The 19,193-nt window shown below is 40.1% G+C and overlaps 1 protein-coding gene across 1 annotated transcript in view; it reads left to right on the top strand.

The window, feature by feature from the left end:
- nagpa (N-acetylglucosamine-1-phosphodiester alpha-N-acetylglucosaminidase) overlaps positions 1 to 7,584 on the top strand; it is a 30,891-nt gene extending 23,307 nt beyond the window's left edge. The window contains exons 8-10 of the mRNA XM_007887910.2: positions 2,270 to 2,401; positions 4,703 to 4,784; positions 6,094 to 7,584. Of these exons, the coding sequence (XP_007886101.2) occupies positions 2,270 to 2,401; positions 4,703 to 4,784; positions 6,094 to 6,334 (455 nt within the window). The 3' untranslated portion in view covers positions 6,335 to 7,584. The remainder of the gene's footprint in view (positions 1 to 2,269; positions 2,402 to 4,702; positions 4,785 to 6,093) is intronic.
- Positions 7,585 to 19,193: the final 11,609 nt, after the last annotated feature.

Genomic DNA, 19,193 nt, shown 5'->3' with positions numbered 1-19,193 from the left:
AGGTTATGCCTTTTGTCCTAAATTTCTACCAAGAATTAAGTTGTTCTTGTTTACGTCGTCGGTGCCCTTCATTATTTTGAATAGCTCAATCAGATCTCCCTTCGACCTGTTTTCCAGTCAATATGACCCAAAGTTTATTCTGCCTCTCATAGTTGAGTCTTTGCATTCCAATTGTCATCTTGGTGATTACTTGCTGAACATTCTCCAAGGCAAGTATATCTTCCTCGTGTAGAACACCCAAAGCTGAATAAAGTACTCCATATGATATCTGTCAAACTATCTGTATTGTGACATTACTTCCTTGTTCTTACATTCTATACTTATAATAGTCCAGCATTCCTTGAGTCTCTTTGATCACTCTTTACGCTATGAACCAGCTTTTATATCTGATGTGCTTGTGTGTGATCTCACAACTCATGTTTCATATTAAAAGACAGTGAAATCCCCTTTTGCCGGACGCGGGTTAACCCCAGACGTCGGGGAAAATTGAACAAAACGCCCAGCTCCAATTCATTTGTATTCTTGCCTGTTTTAAATATGCCAGCTGATTCAAACAAAAATCTGCTGAATCCAGTCAAAATGCCGCGCTGGTCACTGCTGCACATACTCACTCAGGCATTCTGTGTGTCCAGTGACTCCATTCAGCCATGAAGGGCTCCAAGATGTAAAAGGGAGGAGTCAAATTGCGATTGACAGTGGACTCCAGCCATTCACAAGCAGCTGGAGTTGGGCTGTCAATCAGTGAGGGGGCGGAGGAACAGGGAAGAACAAGGAAGTGAAATCGCGATTGATTGACAGCTGAGCCTCTTGTCATTGGCTGGAGCCCAAACATTCACAAGTGACTGCCGGCTGTCAATCACCTCAGCGCCACCGTCCCCTTCCCGTCCAATGGGGAGGGCAATGGGAGGGAGGCGGCACCGCTGCTCCTCTGCTGGGCGGACACTGCTGCACTCTCAGTTGCAGCCAAACAAAGATAAATATATTTTACTGAATTGTGTGCAAGTGTTTTAAGTTTAACTGCTTAGTTATCATTGCTTCAAGTGAAACAACATTATTACATATTATTATACGGTGTCTGCGCGGCTCCTCTTCTGGGTGGGATTGGTATTTCAGTTAACCTCGGACGCCTCTTAAGCAGGACAAACTGGCCGGCCCAAGTGTGTCTGTCTTAACTGGCTTCCACTGTAATGCTTAATGACATCAGTTACGCATTGGAATCTTTATCCCAACAAAAATTCAATAATATGAAAAGCTCTACATTTAAGTTCAATAGTACAGTTTGAGGTTGCTGATTTAAATTTTTATTTAAAAAAACTAAAATTAATAAATGTTCAAAATACTGCATTAAATAAACACTTTTGCTTACTTAACTTTGGGCAATCACTTCTGTTAATTTTGTCAGTAAGCCTTTCAACACGGTACATTACTGAAACCTGTAACGTTTTAGTTTCCTTTCACAGAACTGTTCATTTAATGTATTTTTAATGTCATCATCTATTTTATAAATGTCAGACAACATCACATTGAAACAGGGTAGTAACACATTATCATGTTAAACTGCAAGAACAAAGTTCATCTGGTTTATCAACATATTTCCAGATGTTATGTATCTTCATACTTGTTCTATAATGGGGCATTAATAGTGAATGATTTTGTTTTCTTGGGCTGACAGCACATTTCATGCAGATTGTGCCAGATGGCAGGCTGATCTGAAGTACTATCGTATTTTTATATAGGTAAAATTGATTACCAATGCCACTTCTTTCTCCGTGCTGCTATACTACGCAGAATGCACACAAGGTTTTAATGGCTTTAATCACACAATCAATGCCTAAATATTTTACAGAAATGGGGAGCAATTATCCATTATCAATTAGCAATTATCCATTTTAAACTTAAACATAATACTGACATAATACTGACAAGGAATTAGTACACATGATAACACTGGGGTGACTGTTTGGTTCCTTTTTCTCTCTTAATTTTTTTTCTCTCTTAATTTTCATTTGCAATGGAACTCAGGTATTTCACTGTGGTCGGTGTTTATGTCATTTTAAATTGCGATTTGTTTCTTGATAGTTTCTTTATATAAAGTAATTTTTTTCCAAATCTTTTCATTCAGTGAGGTTTGAGTTTCTAATTAATAGAATAGCCTTTTTAATTTTGTTTAAAGCAGATTAAATAGATTTTCAATGTAAACAAATGAAAATAAAATAGACACTAATTTTTGCATAAATATGTGTACTAAATTCTACACTTTTTAAAACAGAATGTCCTGTGGGATGGTATGGCCAGCAGTGTCAGCAGGCATGTCAATGTGCAGACATGTGCCCCTGCCATCCAGTGACTGGCAGCTGTAACATCACCCTTGAGTCCATCCTTAATGGCAGCTGGTACAGAGGTACTCAAATATTTACTAATTACTACATTTTGTGCAGCACCAAAACATTTTTTATTTGCTTTTTCATTGCGAACAATGTCAAAGATGTCAAGACTGTGAAATTAATTGCTACTTTTGGCATCAAATTATTGACATCAAGTTTCCAAGTATAACATGGTTTAGAGGCAGAGTAAAGGTCAATATGTCTGGAGAACTTGTGACATTTTCCCTTTCACACAGCACCAATGTTTATAACTTTCTCTCCTCTCACATCAGCCTGATTTTCTCATGTCTCTCCTCAAGGTAATCTGTCGTAATTTCAAAACCTTCCTCTTCGACCGAGCCTTCGAACACCCTCCCTGCCCTCCTTCAGCAGTGCTACTGAAACAAAGCTTTGTGTCACATCACTACTACAACTCAAATTGGCTCACACAGGACAAACTAGGGATCAAACATGGAAACTTCCTAGGCTGTGTGGTTCTATACTACATTAGGGGGAGTTATTCTGGCTGCATCACAGATTTATCTATAGAACCCAGGAACCAGGCTTTTATTTTGAGAATAAGCACATATACAGTCCTGGAGCTCTAGCGCTCTGATACTACACATATTTAGGCTACATCCTGCATTACCAAACTTCTCCCACCCATGTCATTCACTCTTCAAAAATGAAAGTTGTAAAAACGTTAGTATAAATAGTTACTTGACAAATGATCCCCACCACAAAATGCAACAAAAGGCACTTTCTAGTACAGTATATTTCTTTTTCATGATAAATAATCCTATCCTATATTTGTTTTGCCCACAAATATACAGTCAATTCAATTTACAGTATATCCTGTGAAGTTCTTTGAGATGTTTCGAAGATATGAAAAGCACTATATCAAATGCAAGGATTATTATTATCTTCAGTAGTTTGACATTGCAACATACCAGGAGAAGTGACTAGAGAAAAAGATGATACTAGGAGAAAGCTCAGTGCTCCTGGTATTAGTAGAGACATATGTCAGATTTCACAGGTATAAAAGTCCAGTATCATGGATAAAGCATAACTGTATAGTTGGAGGAAAATGTTTCTATTCCAGCGAAGTAGTTTGTATGCAGTGTGGTATGAAAGTATTCTCTGAAGTCCTTTGTTAGTCCAAATGAGAAAGAAGGTTTAGTAGGGGGTCACCTCAGATATTTTTATCTTCATATAATAATAATAATTATAATAATACTTTTGATATATTTGCATTTGATATAGCACCTTACCTCATCTTCAAGACGTCTCGAAGCACTTCACAGGATATGCCTCAAAGTGAATTGACTATATTTTGTGGGCAAAACGTGGCAGCCAATTGCGAACAGCAATGTCCCACTGGATTGAAGTGACTAATTTACTATTATTATTTTTGAAGAAATTATTACCCCCGAAAAAGTGATCCACTAATCGACTACAACCAGGTTCCTACTTACTGCTAGGTAAACAGTCGTGGTGAGTAAGGAAACTTGCCCAACTTTTCACCCTGGTGGGAATCAAACCCAGGTCTCTCGCATGTGAGGCGAGTGCTCTAATCACTGAACTACAGGACTCCAGATGTATGCGCAATTACCTTTTTAAATCATTGAGGACAACCTTGTTGGTTCCTCTTTCTTCCTGGAAAAATGATATTACGTACATACTTCATCATATCTGACCCAACATTGGGAGAAGGCACATCTCCTGCCCTCCACTGCCACTTGCTATGAAGGTGGCCCATCTTGACTGGCACTGATGAAGGAGGGCATCTGCCCATGTTCATGCAGAAAGGTTGAGCTGCTTGATTCAGTAGTCGAAGGCATAAGGCTTTTAGAGGGACAAATCTGGTTCCCACCAAAATCTGCCCTGGGCGATTGTTGTCCTTGCATGATCAGTCAAAATAAAGTGGGATGCTCAGGCATGGGTGTTATTTCCATTGGCTTAATTAGCTATCAGACATTACGATATTTTTAAGATCACTCCACATTTTATATCACATTGGAGTCAGTACAGGAATAGTAATATATCCATTTCCAACCAAATGATTCCAAAGTGCTGCAGAAAAGTCTGTCATATAGCCTTTCTGAGCTCAATGCAAACTCAGGTCCTTGCAGTAAACAATCAGTCAAAATTTCACCCAATTCCCCTCAAAATAATGTTTTTGCTTGGTTAGTATTTAAAAAAAAACTAAATTCCATGCATTTGTGATTATATTTGACTAACTCTACCCATTGCTAGTTATTAGTCTCCCTTTTAAAATTAGCTTAATAATATGAATAGTATCCAAATTAGACACAAATTCCATCCTATTTGTGTTACAGTCCATAATTGCATAGCTTCACAGATGGATAAAACGGGGAAGGAGCAACAAAACTTGGAAGAGGATTCTAATTTCTTGAAAACGTATGTATATTTTATTGCTTTTTTATCTTTTATTATCTAGGTATTTGCATCTCGTACTTCACCGGAAGCAGCATTAAATGGGATATTAGAGTTTCAAATACATAAATAAAATATATATATAATATAAATCCATCCCCCCATTTGGCAATATTATTATCTTGACAATAGTAATCCTTGCATTTGATCCTTTTGAATTAGAAAATATAGCCAAGGAGGATCTGGTTTACCTGCATCACTCATTTCACTCACCAAAAGTAGCAATTGATAGAGCAAAGTAAGCCAACACAATAAAGTATATTTGAATGTAATTGTATCCTGAAAGACAGTTCCAAATAACAACTCACAAGGTTAGGTGAGTTTGGAATTCCAAATAACTAAATAGACAAGTCTGATTGGGAGACTTAGGGAGTAGTAGAACTTGAGACAACGTACAAAGGATGGAAAGTGTTTGCCAAACATCCATCATTTATCTATGCTACCACAATTTTCTCTTTTCTGGCTATCTTTGGTTAAAACTACAGCAACAAAGGTATTCCCAGAAGAAGAACTGGACAGCTGACTTTTGGGGACATTGAATCCCGGTGGCAGAATATTGTGCTGATCTATTTAAATAAAATTGATAATCTTTCAGAAATATAAGGGTTTGGACCCCCTGGTAACCTACAGGAAGATTTTTGTTTTGTTTCTTTGTTTGCCAAATGGCTATCCTGTGTTTCAAAGTCAGTCTTATTGTTAAATTAATGTGACAGATCGTTAACCATTTTCTGTAATTCAATCACTGCCTGCTTCTAGTATGCCACTATATAAATTTTATATGGAAGGGGAGAAAATTATATGCTGAACCCATCTGTATACTATTCCTTGACTTCATTCCCAAGAAAACTGCTTTATTGGTGTTGATTACAGTAGGTTCTTGCATTGCTATATTTTCAGTGTAAGAGAAATGGGATATAACCAATAGTATGGGAACCTGCATAAATCTAAATGAATGAATTTTGGCTAAGTGTTTCTTCAGACTGAGAACATTCTTTTCAGATATTTGTATAATGTTTTGGGGCTAATAGTTACTGCACCTTTCAAGAGCAGAAGGGCCATTAGCATATGTAGCATATTTAAATTTAGCATATTTAAATTTCCTTTTAACTATTCGCACATTTTAGGAAAAATCTAGAGCTTTAAGCAAGTAATATTTTGCAATATTATCAGGTCTTTATTTTGGAGTTATACTACTAGGTCAGTGATGATTTAGAAATACGAAGCAATGTGAAATAGAAAATATTTTTACAATGTATTTTTCTATATTTAATAGGAAAATATGGCCAATCATATCAGTTACCCTTCTGCTGATGTTCCTGATGAGTGCAGCAGGGAATATCTTCCAGTTTTGCCAGAATGGCACTTGCTCTGAAATCCGCCGTGGCTATTCCTACCATCTACTGAAAGACGCTAATGGGATATTAACTCATGCAGAAATGCCTGAAATTATCCCATTAAAACAGACGAATACACACATTCAAGAAGACAACAGCCAAGAGACTATGAATTTTTAATGTTAATCAATTTTGCTAATGTGATATTATCCTTCTGGAAAAAAATGTGATTTTTTTAAATCTTGGAAGAAACTGGATGGGTTCATTATATACAGTATCTCACTGAAAGGTCACCTTGACATTTTGCTCAGGAATCGCAGGACTGTGGGGGAAAAAAAGGCGTATTTAATAATAATGTGATCAGGCATAAGAAGTTGCTTTCATGTATACTGCATACACAATGGAGAATTTCCAACCACAAAACAATTTGGAGGCCTTTGTGAGCAAATTCAAATGCTGTCCAATTTCAGACATTCAGGTATTGTTTTCAATCTATCTTCATCCTGGATCTCACTTGATTATTTTTCTCAAAGTGAGGCCAGTGATAAAAGTGCCAACTTCCAAAACGTATCCAAATGGCTTGATCATTCTAGCAATAAATAACTGGATTTCTGCGTCCAGGCACAGCATGTTTTTTATTCAAAAGCTATTCACTTCATTGGCTGAAGTTTTAATGCTGCAGTTCTTACCTTTTGGTTCTGAGGCTGGAAGAGGAATTTTACATGACCGTTTATTCTTTGTTCTAAACCACATGAAAACATTATCCAGAATATTCCATTATCCGGAATGTGTATTCCAGCGCCAAGATCTGTGAAAGGGTTGACGGTGGACTCACTGAGCCCTCCCTCTTGAAGGAGGGATAAGGCAAGGCTGCCCATTGTCACCAACCCTATTCAAGATGTTTACCAATGATGTGTTGGATGGCATTGAGGGAGAGGGATGGACTTGGTTCTTGTATTAAGTTATGTTTCAAGTTTCATTTTATAGTTGAATTTGTATGATATCTCTTGGGTTGCATCTTTAAGAAAGTGTAACATATTATGCAGTTCTTAAATGCTACCAATTTGCACAATGAGGAATGGAAAGCAAAAGTAAACAGATATATTTGTTAATTTTAAGACATTGTTTTCAGTCAGGATTTGCAAACAGTTGGTTATTTTTATTTGGTGTAACTTTGCGTCTCTGCTTTCAAATGGGTAAGATATGATGGTGCATATATTTGGGTCCACTTGTGAGGAAGTCCTAAACAAACCCAGAAGTGATTAACCACCACTCTGCTTAACCCAACCAGAAAATCATGTGTTCCAACAACCACCCCTACTAATTAATTTGCTACTCTAGGAAATTTTATTTCTTAACTTACCCATTCATGCTCATAGTTATTAAAACAAAAAGCTTGTGTTTGATATAGTGCTTTTCACAGTGGGAGGATATATCAAAGAGCTTCACAGGATTTTACTATAAAGTCTAGAGATTGTGTATTTTGTAAACGAACATTACAATAATCTTAAATCTATAATCTTAAATTATGCCTTTTATCTTCATATTACTTACCAGCGGAAGCAGTTCTATTCATCCTCTCAAACTCTTTCATTATCTGAAACACCTCTATTGTATCATCCCTGAACTTTCATTGTGCCAAAGAGACTTAACCTCTCCATCCTCTCTTGATAGCTATATTCCTTCATCTCCAGCATCATTCTCATGAATCTACTCTATATTCTCTGCTATAACAGGTTCTCTAGTTATATGCTGTGGACTAGTAACTTCATCACAAAGTCAAAAGAGATACTCTAAAGAAGGCCTATTTGATCTTATCCTTCCGTACCCATTCATTGCAGTCTTCCTATTAGAGAATAGTTTGCAAATAGTTTTGTACCACCAATTACAATTCTAACACTCAAATCATAACAATGTAATCCTGCATAATGTTGATTGTACAAAGAAAGGATAGTACAATGTAAGTCCTTATTTTTGGCAATTTTTGCACTAACCAGACTCCATATAGAAATAGATTGTGGAATCAGTGCAATAAAATCTACTACTATATGTTACTTTTATAATGTGGGATAATCTTAAAGGCTATTTTCAGGTTTCTTCCCTCCCCTGAAGGCATCAGACCCTCCAATATCTTGCTAAATGGCCCTTATTCATTGTCTTCCCCGACCAAAATTCTGTCTGTCCAGCACCTTGGAACGTCCTCCCGACGTGAAAGACGCTATACAAATGTAATTTTGTTGTTGTTGTCTTGAGTCCAGTTATATGCCTGTATTAGAGAGGCAACGTCACAATCAAGCTTGACCCTATCCTCATCAAGTGCCCACAGACACTTTTAAGTCAGGGTCTCTAGATGAGTATCAGGAGTGAGGAACCCAGGGTTTCCCTTCCCTAACCCAGGATATGCTGAGACCGAATGGATTCCAAATACTGCTCCTGTCGCCATTGCCTGTATTAATACCTTATTCCAGCACAATTGAGGAGGGAAAAGTTTCGGGCCTTGTTATCCCACCATCTATTTTTTTAGTGCACTTAACTATTAATATGTGTTAGTTTAGAGTTTAGTGTACCTGAAAGCAATCCAGGTAATTTTATTGCACTTATTAGGCTGGAATGCAATCATTAAAATGTTAATGAAAATAAAATGCTTAAATAGATTTCAAGCAACGATTTTTTAGAAACTGTTGTAACGTTTTTTAAAATAAACCCAAATTTATCTTTGAAATCTTGATTGTGTATTTTTTGCCTGTGTTTTAAGGCAGCAGAATGTACAAGTCCTGCTTTGTACAGTATTTCAATAATGTTTGAAATCAACATGCGGATGCTCCCAGTATTCTGTGTTGATCCAGTGGTTTGTGTGAACATTCTTCATTACCAAATTCCCGATCTCTGGCAAGCCATAGAAGGAGTACAACATCGACGACTTATACAAGACACAAAATACTGCAGATGCTGGAAATCTGAAGCAAAAACATAAGTCGCTGGGAACACTCAGCAGGTCAGGCAGCATCTATGAAGAAAGGAAAGTGAGTCAATGTTTCGGGTCCACGACCCTTCGTAAGAACGGAATATTTCAACGTGTCTGTCAACACTTAATCCCTGATCCTAGAGTGTATAAGTCTACAGCAGGCCCTCCGACATGTCATTCCACCGGAGGATCATCAGATTTTGGGAGTGCCAAAGGACCTCTTTCTCCGAGTTGATAGGACTTCAGGTGCACTAGATGTCGGTCTCGCTGTGAGTCCCCAGGAAGAGACTGTACAGCACCAACTGCCGTGACAGTAGATCACCAGGGACAAAGCGCGAGAGCAGCCATTCCATCTGTCTCCAGACCATCTTCACATTCGAACACTCCAAGAACAGGGTACTCCCCGATGGGGTCTGCCACCATCCCTCCCACTCTGATAGTCTCTGCAACCTGCGTGTGGACCAATTGGTGATCTGTGGTGTTGTCAGAGATCGGTCGCAAGTCCTTTACCATTTTTTCTAAAAGAAAATATGTATGTATTTATTGATAGAATATATATTTGCACTTAAATCAAAGAAACAATTCCCGTGACAGAAACACGCATTATTATCCCATTACAGGACGCAACAGATCTGGCCCCCTTGTTGTGGGGGTTTCCTTTGCGTACTCCACTTTGGTGTAGGGGCCAAGGTTTCCCCGCCTCGTAGTTCTGCCGCCCTTTGCAAGGCGCAGTTACAAGATGGGTTTTGTCTCCCTGTTGCCTTCCCCTTTATGGGGAGTGCAGACAGGTTCACAACACACGGCAAGTGCACATAATTTTGGGAATGCTCCAATTTAAATACAATTGAGAACGCCCCTGTGCACAACACACACACACACCCTGGGCTGGACTTCTGTATTTATCGTATCTTGCGTGGTTTGTGTTGCGATGTCTTTGGGTGTTTTGATGGTAAACGTATGTGTATGGTCCATACTGGGGTACGCACAAATCCTTTACCATGATGCTGAAATGGAGGATGCAACTCAGCTGAATTCATTGACTTCCAAATGATTACTGAATGGAGTCACCTAATGATCCTTTGACCTTTAATGTCAGTGTATGAACTCACTGTCTTGTCCCTCATTAATTTCGTTCCTCTTTTGTCTTTCATTCTCAGCAAGCAATGCAACTTATTATACTCCGTTTGAAAGAGATGATCGCTTGCATCCCTTCTGAATACTGAAAGTTCTCATGGACTTGAGACTTTCTGCCTGGCGCCTTTTCTTCCTGCCTTCAAGGCCCACTATTTTGATCAGGCCTTTCATCAATATCCTGAAACTTACCCTGCTTCCCACCCTGCTCGATGAGGTAATGCACATCATCTTTGTAAAGTGCTTTGAGGGTTTATCCTATATGAAAAGCGGTAGATGAATTAATGAGTAAATCAGGTACTGCTGTAACCCAGTATAAAACAAAGCAATATGGAAAGAACTAGACAGAACATGTCAAAATTTGTGATTTATAGAAACAACCACCAGATGGAGTTGTACTACTTGAGTTGTGAGTGGCACAGACTCGAATGAAGAAAATTTTGAATTGTTATGTTGGAAAGTCTCAAAGTGCTTCACAGGCAATTACTAGATTTTGTCAGTGACGACACAAGTAGTTTATTGTTTGTGAAATACTGCTCCTGAAATGCATTCTGCTTTAAAAAAACAATAATAAAATTGTAACCACAATTACCCAAGCTAGGCAGATACGGATGCATCCAAGCAAATGCTTAATTCAAGAATCACACAGTTTATTAACACAGGACGGAGCTTCAACGGAGACAGACCAGACTCTCTATCGCTAACAACCCTGAAGGGCTGCAGGTACCTGGGTTCATGGTCGGTGTCTTGCAAACCCACTTACATTTACTTTGCCAGCACATAAGGTGACCATATTTTGTAAACCAAATCCGGGAACTCATATATAAATCTGAACTCACCACAATTGCTAATGCTGGCAGTACTGAAGAATCTTGCTGGATTAGTGGCTGTATTTCTCTGATGAAAATTTCTATTTTTGAAATAAATGAGTGTATCTGATTTAAAGTATTATCGTTCTTGTTCAGTTTGTTGCTGAGCTCAAGACGAGGCAAATTTAATGAGGGACACAATATGGGGACTGTCCACAGAAATCGGGGACCAATGGTCACCCTACCCCTCACGGTTCCCCAATGCTCTGCCTGACTAATCAGGTGGGGAGACCTCAGGCCTCTTTGTTTCCTGGCTGCCAGGGGCTGGGGCCTGGAGTCGGAGCAGGGACCTCTTTCCTGGAGCCACAGCAGAGGGAAACCTCCCTGGTGGCTCGGTCACCCCTTTTAAGTGGCACATGTCCCACCACCTCTCAGTTACAATCCAAAGGCCCACATTAGCGGCCTCCGCACTGCCAGGTCTCAGTCTTTACAATCCAAGGGTCACACCTTACCAGGCTTCCCCTCTGCCAATACCCTAAATCCCTTATTGCTTCATTGGTTTGAAAATTGTGGGGGGGTTTGTCACTAACGGGCACACTTACCATTTCCATGCCATGTGATTGTGAATAGTCCTCTTTTTCTCAACTCCAATTCTCCCTTCTCCTGAAGCCGCTCACTCTGTTCTGAAGTAAGGTTTCCTGGGCATATCCAGTGACTTGCTCCAGTGGATATTATTCATTGTTTGCCCAGATAGTGAGTTAAGGTTATTCAGTCACGAAAGCAGTATCAGAGCCAAACCCAATCTTGCTTTTATCCAAAATCAACACGTGCACTTTACAACAGGGTGACTTGATAGCAATCAGGAGTGGAAACTGGATGTATTTTCTCTCTATTCCTCTGCAAAGGGTGCTCAGCCAATTCTAGTATCCCAAATGCTGCCTTTGCTGAAAGTTAGAGCCTTTTTAACACATTTTGTTCCATGCATTTGGCATGTATTTGCCAATGCATAATTAAAATCATTCTCGCAATTCTTTACAGGAGTTATGATTCCATTCTGATACCATTCAGTATAAACAACCAATTGCATGAATGTATTACCCACTTAACTAGGGGTGAATTCCAAAATAGCAATATAATTTAGAAACATAGAAATCTGCAGGGTAGAAGGAGGCCATTCAGCCCATCAAGCCTGTGCCAGCTCACAGAGCAAGGATGTCACTTCAATCCCACTGCCCTACTTTATCCCTATACTTCTACAAGCCCCTCTCTTTCATGTGTCTTTGTGATCTTGCTATCAAACTTATCCGTTAAACTATATAATAATAATAATAATCCTTGCATTTGATATAGTGTTTTTCACATCTTCTTGACGTCTCAAAGCGCCTCAAAAAATATACTGTAAAGTGAATTGACTGTATATTTGTGGGCAAACACGGCAGCCAATTGCGCACATATATTAAAACTCTTTAAAATCCTACCTGCATTGCATTTGTTTCTGTCCTGACCAGCGAAATAAGGTGCGAAATGCGATGTCAACAATTTTGATTCCAAATTGCTAAACATAAAAGTTGAAAAGTAACCCAACTGGAGAATACAAATAGAGTGTTTACTTCAAGCAAGAGCAGTGCTGAATTATTGTACTCACAAATCAGAGGCAGGAAAATTCAAAACATCCTTGTAATGGGGAACACAGTGTTCCATAGTACACCATTACCTTCCAGGTGGTATGGTGCCAGACAGGTGCATGTACACACCAGGAAGATTGAAGTGGGTTCAACCTTCACCTGAGTCAAAAGGTTATGGGTTCAAGCCCCACGTCGAGACCTGAACACATATTATCTAAGATGACACTTCAATGCAGTGCTGGGGACATGTTGCATTCTTGGAGGTGCCTTTATTTGGATGAGACATTAAACCAAGGTCCCGTCTGCCTATTCAGGTGGACGTTAAAGATCCAATGGCACTATTTGAAAAGAGAAGGGAGTTTCTCCCAGTGTCCTGGCCAGCAATCCCCCAAAATAAAATGTCTGTTTGTGGGACATTGTTGTGCACAAATTGGCTGCTGCATTTCACCACAAAGACACAATCAATCCATTTCACAATAAATCTTTTGAAACGCTTTGGGATGTCGTCCCGATGTGAAAGGCACTATGCCAAAGCAAGGATTATTATTATCATACCTTTAAGGCTTTCACAGCAGGGAGGAAAATTGGAGATTGAATACCAAGATTCCATGAGACATTAGCAGCAATTCAAAGTTGATTTATCTGCTATTTAATGAAGAAGATATTGAAAGATACCACAAGACGACCTGACTAGGGTTAGTTGTTCTTTTCCCTTTTATTGAATGCCTTCTCTATTTTGTTACTTAAGCTCCGTCCACTTTTTACCCTTTGCAGTTTGTAATGCAATATTAATGTCAACATAAAGGGACAGGATGTGGGTTTGCTTCCTCCAATTCTCCACAAGGCAAACTCCATTTCTAAATGTTAATCATTGAATGGTTTCTTGCTGTCTAGGTGATGTGTATTCAAGTACTACAATATTCTATATTTCGACAGCTATCTGCACGAATTGCTCATTTGTTTTTTTAATCCACAGGTCTCCAATGTGTACTCATAGTGTTCCGTAAAAATAAAAACAACCTTGTATCTGTAAAGTCACAACATATAAAAGACCTTCATAGGTAATTGCTGATAAGTATGGTGACATATTTTCCTACTGCAAGGTCCCACAAACAGCAATGAAGTGAGTAATCAATGTTTCTGGAGGATTGTTGACCAGAACACAGAACAAACTCTCATCTCTTTTCAAGTAGGATCCTCCTAAAAAGCAGGTGGGACCTTAGTTTAACATCTGACCTGAAAGGTACCACCTCCAGCATTGCAATGCTCCCCCAGTGCTGCAGTAGTTGTCAACTGGACAATGAGTTCAATTCCTGGTCAGGCACGAACCCACCCCTTTCTGATCCAGAGACAAAAGTGAGACCAACTGAGCTAAACTAACAACTTTTCATCATTGTCTGACATGAACCACTCATCAGCTTGCATCAGCTAAGGTTCTATATCCTTTCGCCTACAAAAATCAGTCAATAAACTTTACAGTAATTCCTGTGAAGCATTTTGAAACATCCTTCCAACATAAAAGGAACTATATGAATTGCATGGATTATTATTATTACTATCATGTTTGTCAGTCACACCAGAGAAGATAAGACTTGAGGAGGCGTGTAAAGTGAAACCTAATCTTCTTAACTAGAATCACAGAATTATACAGCACAGAAGGAGGCCATTCGGTCCATTGTGTCTGTGCCGGGTCTTTGAAAAGAGCTATCCAATTCAAACCCACTCCCCCGTTGTAACTAGTTGCAAATTATAATAATAATATTATTGCATTTGATACAGTGCCTTATCACGTCCTCGAGAAGTTTCAAAGCGCTTCACAGAATATACTGTAAAGTGAATTGACTATATATTGTGGGCGAAATGCGGCAGCCAATTCTGCACAACAAACAGTTGTGGATTGTGTGACCAAATGATTATTATTATTAATATTTTTTTCAAGGGATTTTTTTGAAGCGACCTGCCAATCGGCTAACAACCGGGTTCCTACTTACTGCTATGTAAGCAGAGGCATGTGGAATAAGGAAACTTGCCTAATGTTTCGCACTGCCCAGGAAGTGAACCCAGGTCCTTTCATTTTGTAGGCGAGTGCTCTAACCACTAAGATAAAGAACTCCAAAGTGTTAGCCTGTTGAGCCAGGCTACCATCATAAGGCAAACTGACACCACAAAACATTTATTATTCATAAGAGAGGTCATCTTAGCAATTAGAATCAAAACCATTTACTGGTATAGCAGTGTTTTATTGCAGAAAAGATCAATTTCAAGATTCTCAAACTCATGTAAAAATCACTTCATGGCCTGGCAAACCCCCCACCCTACTTCTTCAACCCTATACCTACCTGTTCCTATACCTACTGCTTTACTTATCTGGCTTCAGCCTCCTGCCCATGGCTTGTGGCCTCTGCTCCACCATCAGCGGCTGTGCTTTCAGCCACTGTGCCCCCAAGACTCTGGAACTCTCTGCCTCAATCCCTTCACTTTGCCTCCTCCTTGCCCATCTTCAGATTACAACAGAAGACCTTCCTTTTCGATCACGCCTACAGACACCTCCCCTCTCTCCCCAGCTTGGCATCAAGCTCTGCCACTGTTAAGCACTCCACCATGCCTAAATTGTGCTTATAAATATAACTGGTTGTTGCTGTTGGGATGTTGAAGCATCAGCATACTTCAACGTAAGTAATAGAGTATGGGGGACATTTATTCCCCCCCACCCGCTCTCACATTGCAAGTTGCCAAACTCAGCCATGTCAACAACAACAACTTGGATTTATATAGTGCCCTCCACGCCGAACAGTGTCTCAGAGCGCTTCACAGTAACGGATCCCGGGACTGAACCGGGGAGGAAGGTGACCAAAGGCGTTGTCGAAAAGAAAGGTCTTCAGCAGAGATCTGAAAATAGGAAGAGAGGGGGCGAGATGAAGGGAGTGAGGAAGGGAGTTCCAGAGCCTTGGGGCATAGTGGCTGAAGGCACGGCCACCGACAGTGGAGCGGAGGACTCGGGGGACAAGGAGGAGGCCAGACCCGGAGGAACAAAGGCAACGGGCACTGTTTTGAGGAGAGAGGAGGTCAGAGAGGTAGGGGGGTGCAGAGGAGTGGATTGATTTGAAGACAAGGGTGAGGATCTTGAAATCGATGCTCTCTGGGACAGGTAGCCAGTGCGGTCTGGTAAGGACTGGGGTAATCAGGGAGCAGAGTTTGGTGCGGGTGAGAATGCAGGCGGCAGAGTTTTGGATGACCTGGATTTTGTGAATGGCAATGGAGGGGAGACCGGCGAGGAGGGCATTTGAATAGTCCAGCCGAGAGGTGACAAAGGCATGGACCGGAGTTTCGGTGGCTTTTGGGATGAGATATTGGTGGAGACGGGCGATGCGTCGGAGGTGGAAGAAAGCGGTGCTGGTGAGGGACCGGATGTGGGGGAGGAAGGATAATTGGGGGTCGAACCTGATGCCTAGGTTGCGTATGGGTTCGGAGAGTTTTAGGGGGAGGTCAGGTAGGTGGAGTAGATGAGAACCATGTGATTTTAGATGTTGATGAGAGCCAAAGAGTATGGCTTCCATCTTGTCAACATTCAGCTGAAGGAAATTTGTGCCCATCCAGCCCCTGAGATCTGACAGGCAGGCTGACAGAACATCAGGGGACTGGGGGTCGCAAAGTCAGGTGAAAAAATAGAGTTGGGTGTCGTCCGCATACATGTGGAGGTGTACTCTATGTCTGCGGATGACATCCCCAAGAGGGAGCATGTAGATCAGAAAGAGGAGGGGGCCAAGGATGGATCCTTTGGGTACCCCACAGGTGACCGGGTGAGAGTGGGAGGAGAAGCCATTTGTGCAGATGTACTGCTGGCGGTTTGTGAGGTAGGACTCGAACCAGGCGAGTGCGGTCCCACTAACGTGGATGACGGAAGAAAGGCATGTCATTGGGAGTGGTAGCAAGCCTCCACCATCAGGCCTCATGGTACAGAAGGATGGTTTGGAGAGACATCGGCGGCTGCTCTGATGCACATTCTGGCTGTGGGTTTTTGCAGTGGGATTCAAAATATCAGGGAGCAGACCTCTCAGGTAACTCCAATCCCCTCTCATGCACCCTGAGTGAATATCATGCAGCTTAAGAAGAGGAAAAACACAAAAAACATTTCATTTAAAAGTATATATCATGTGAAATGCTTTGAGACAGTCTCCTGACATGAAATTAATAAGAAAATTGAGAACATAGAGTATATATTTCACTGGAAAAATAAACACTTTATTTAATGTAACAAGGATGGTTTGTTCCCAGGTTCTGAAACATTCCACTGTTGTTTTGTTTGCTCTGTGAGAGTGGATTGACTGAAAATGTGTCAAGGTCTTTTCAAATTCAATAAATAACATTCTGCATCCAAGGATCAAGGAGTATTGAGGAAACAGTGGGACAGGAGAGATCACTTTATTTTAGTGTTGCCCTGGTTTCGGAGACAATTATTTTGTCAGTGTGATTTTATTATTTAACAATCATTGTATTTGATACAGCCCATTGGCACGTTGTCAAAACATCTAAAAGTGTTTCAAAGGATTTTTTTAATAATAATAATCCTTACATTTGGTATAGCATTGTTCACATCGAGAGAATGTCCCAAAGGAACATACTGTAAAGTGTGGTGACTGTGTGTTTTGTGGGCAGGCATGGCAGCCAATTTGCACACAGCAATTATTGTACAGCGCAGTGACTATGTATTTGTAAGCAAACATTTTTTGTGACTAGTTCAATGTCTAAAACTTATAACTGTGATGTGATCAGGACAAATGCATCTTTGACTTTTGCTGAAAAGAGACAGCTGAATTCAGAAAATGTAATTAAATTTATTAAGTGTTTAAAACTGGAACAGGAACATGCAGCAGCTGAATGCCTTAGATCAGTCATGTTGATGGTGGAATCACTTATATCACAAAAGGCCACTATTTTGCAAGTAGGTTGGATGAGCATTGGAGCATCACATTCTGCCATTTCCTAGGCAGCATGTGGCACAATGAAACGTGATAGGCTCACCAACATGTCTATTACTTTTGTTAAAAGAGGAGGGTGGATAGAGTTGGGTCTTACTGGATTAAGGAATCAACTCCTTTAAATATATAATGACACGTCTTTGAAAATGCTATCAATACATAAACGTGCAAAACAGTTGTAATTAAAAATAAATGAAAGAACTTGACCATATATAGGGCCTATATTATAAGAGAGCATCTCAAAGCACTTTACATGTGTGGCTATGGGAAATCAGGCAAGCAATGAAGAGGGCGAGGAGTGGATGATCAAAAGCACAGTTAAAGAGTAAGATTTTTAGATGAGCTTTGAAGGCCGTGAGAAAGGTATAGGGCAAAGGGAGTTCCAGAGATTAGGAGTACAGTGGTTGAAATGATGAGTCAGAGGGGACAAGGGACATGCAGCAGGCCCAAGTTTGCAAAGCAATTGAAGTGGGCGGGAGAATAGTGGTTGGAGGAGATTGCAGTGGATGAGCATTCCTGTGGTGCAGAGGGTGAGGCAGAGGCAGGCGATGTTCCAGAGTTGGAAATTTGCCTTGGTTAACGACCAGAAATACAATATTTCTGGAATGGACTGTGTACTCTCTCCAGGGTGTTCAGCAGCAGATTAGTGTAGGTCTATCCTCCCTGCAGACATTTTCCCTTGTTTATCACAAATCCACCTTGCTGCCTGTTCTTGGTTTCACAAACATGGTGAAGGCAACTGCATGGCCAGGAGCTCAGAACAATGAAGGAGCACTGTTTGGAGACGCATCTTATGGGCCAAGGGTGGAAGTAGTGAGGTAGGCACCGTGAAAGTGCAGCAGGGAGGAAACATGTTGGAGGGGATGGACGACAAGGAAGCAAACAGAGCCCTGATCACAGAGCTTGCAATTCCTCAAAATTTCAGCAAGATGACAATTTTAGTGTTGTTTCCCCTGAATATTTAATTGAGATTCAGTTAGACATGGTCTTATTTTATAGGAGAGCCGCATGTTTTCTGCTAATTTTCTTGATGCTTTGTGCAATTATTGCATTTTTTGTGTGTGTGTAAAAAAAAACAACCCACTGGTTCCTTACTCTTGTGCTTCTTGTATAGTTTGTGGTGAATTTTACTCAATATTTTATATTGTGTCTGAAACCATTTGTGATATTCCTTTCTACAGTGTTGTGTTTGTGTTGTGTTTGGAGAATGTGTTTAGCTTTTGGATGGTCTTGTGTCCTAACGTTTATGTTATGTGGCTTATAAAACCCTAAATATTTTCTTGTGAAGTGGCTTGTGAGTCATTGGTGCTTTTTCCACTGTTTGAAGCTATTATTTATTCCATAGCTTTTTGTTGTTTCTATCTTTGGGTTATTGGAACAACTGCAAGAACATGACTAGTCTGGTTGTTGGCATTATGTAGAATGTTTTGCAGAGAATTATCCCACTACTAAAAGCGCTTGCATTAAATAGGCATGTATTGCACTAAATTATTATAAATAATAATCCTTGCATTTGATATAGTGCCTTAT

This window comes from Callorhinchus milii, unplaced genomic scaffold, assembly GCF_018977255.1.
Source record: "Callorhinchus milii isolate IMCB2004 unplaced genomic scaffold, IMCB_Cmil_1.0 Scaffold2, whole genome shotgun sequence".
Lineage (NCBI taxonomy): Eukaryota > Metazoa > Chordata > Chondrichthyes > Chimaeriformes > Callorhinchidae > Callorhinchus > Callorhinchus milii.
The sequence above is the reverse complement of the archived record's forward strand: the minus strand, read 5'-3'. Positions and strand labels throughout refer to the sequence as shown.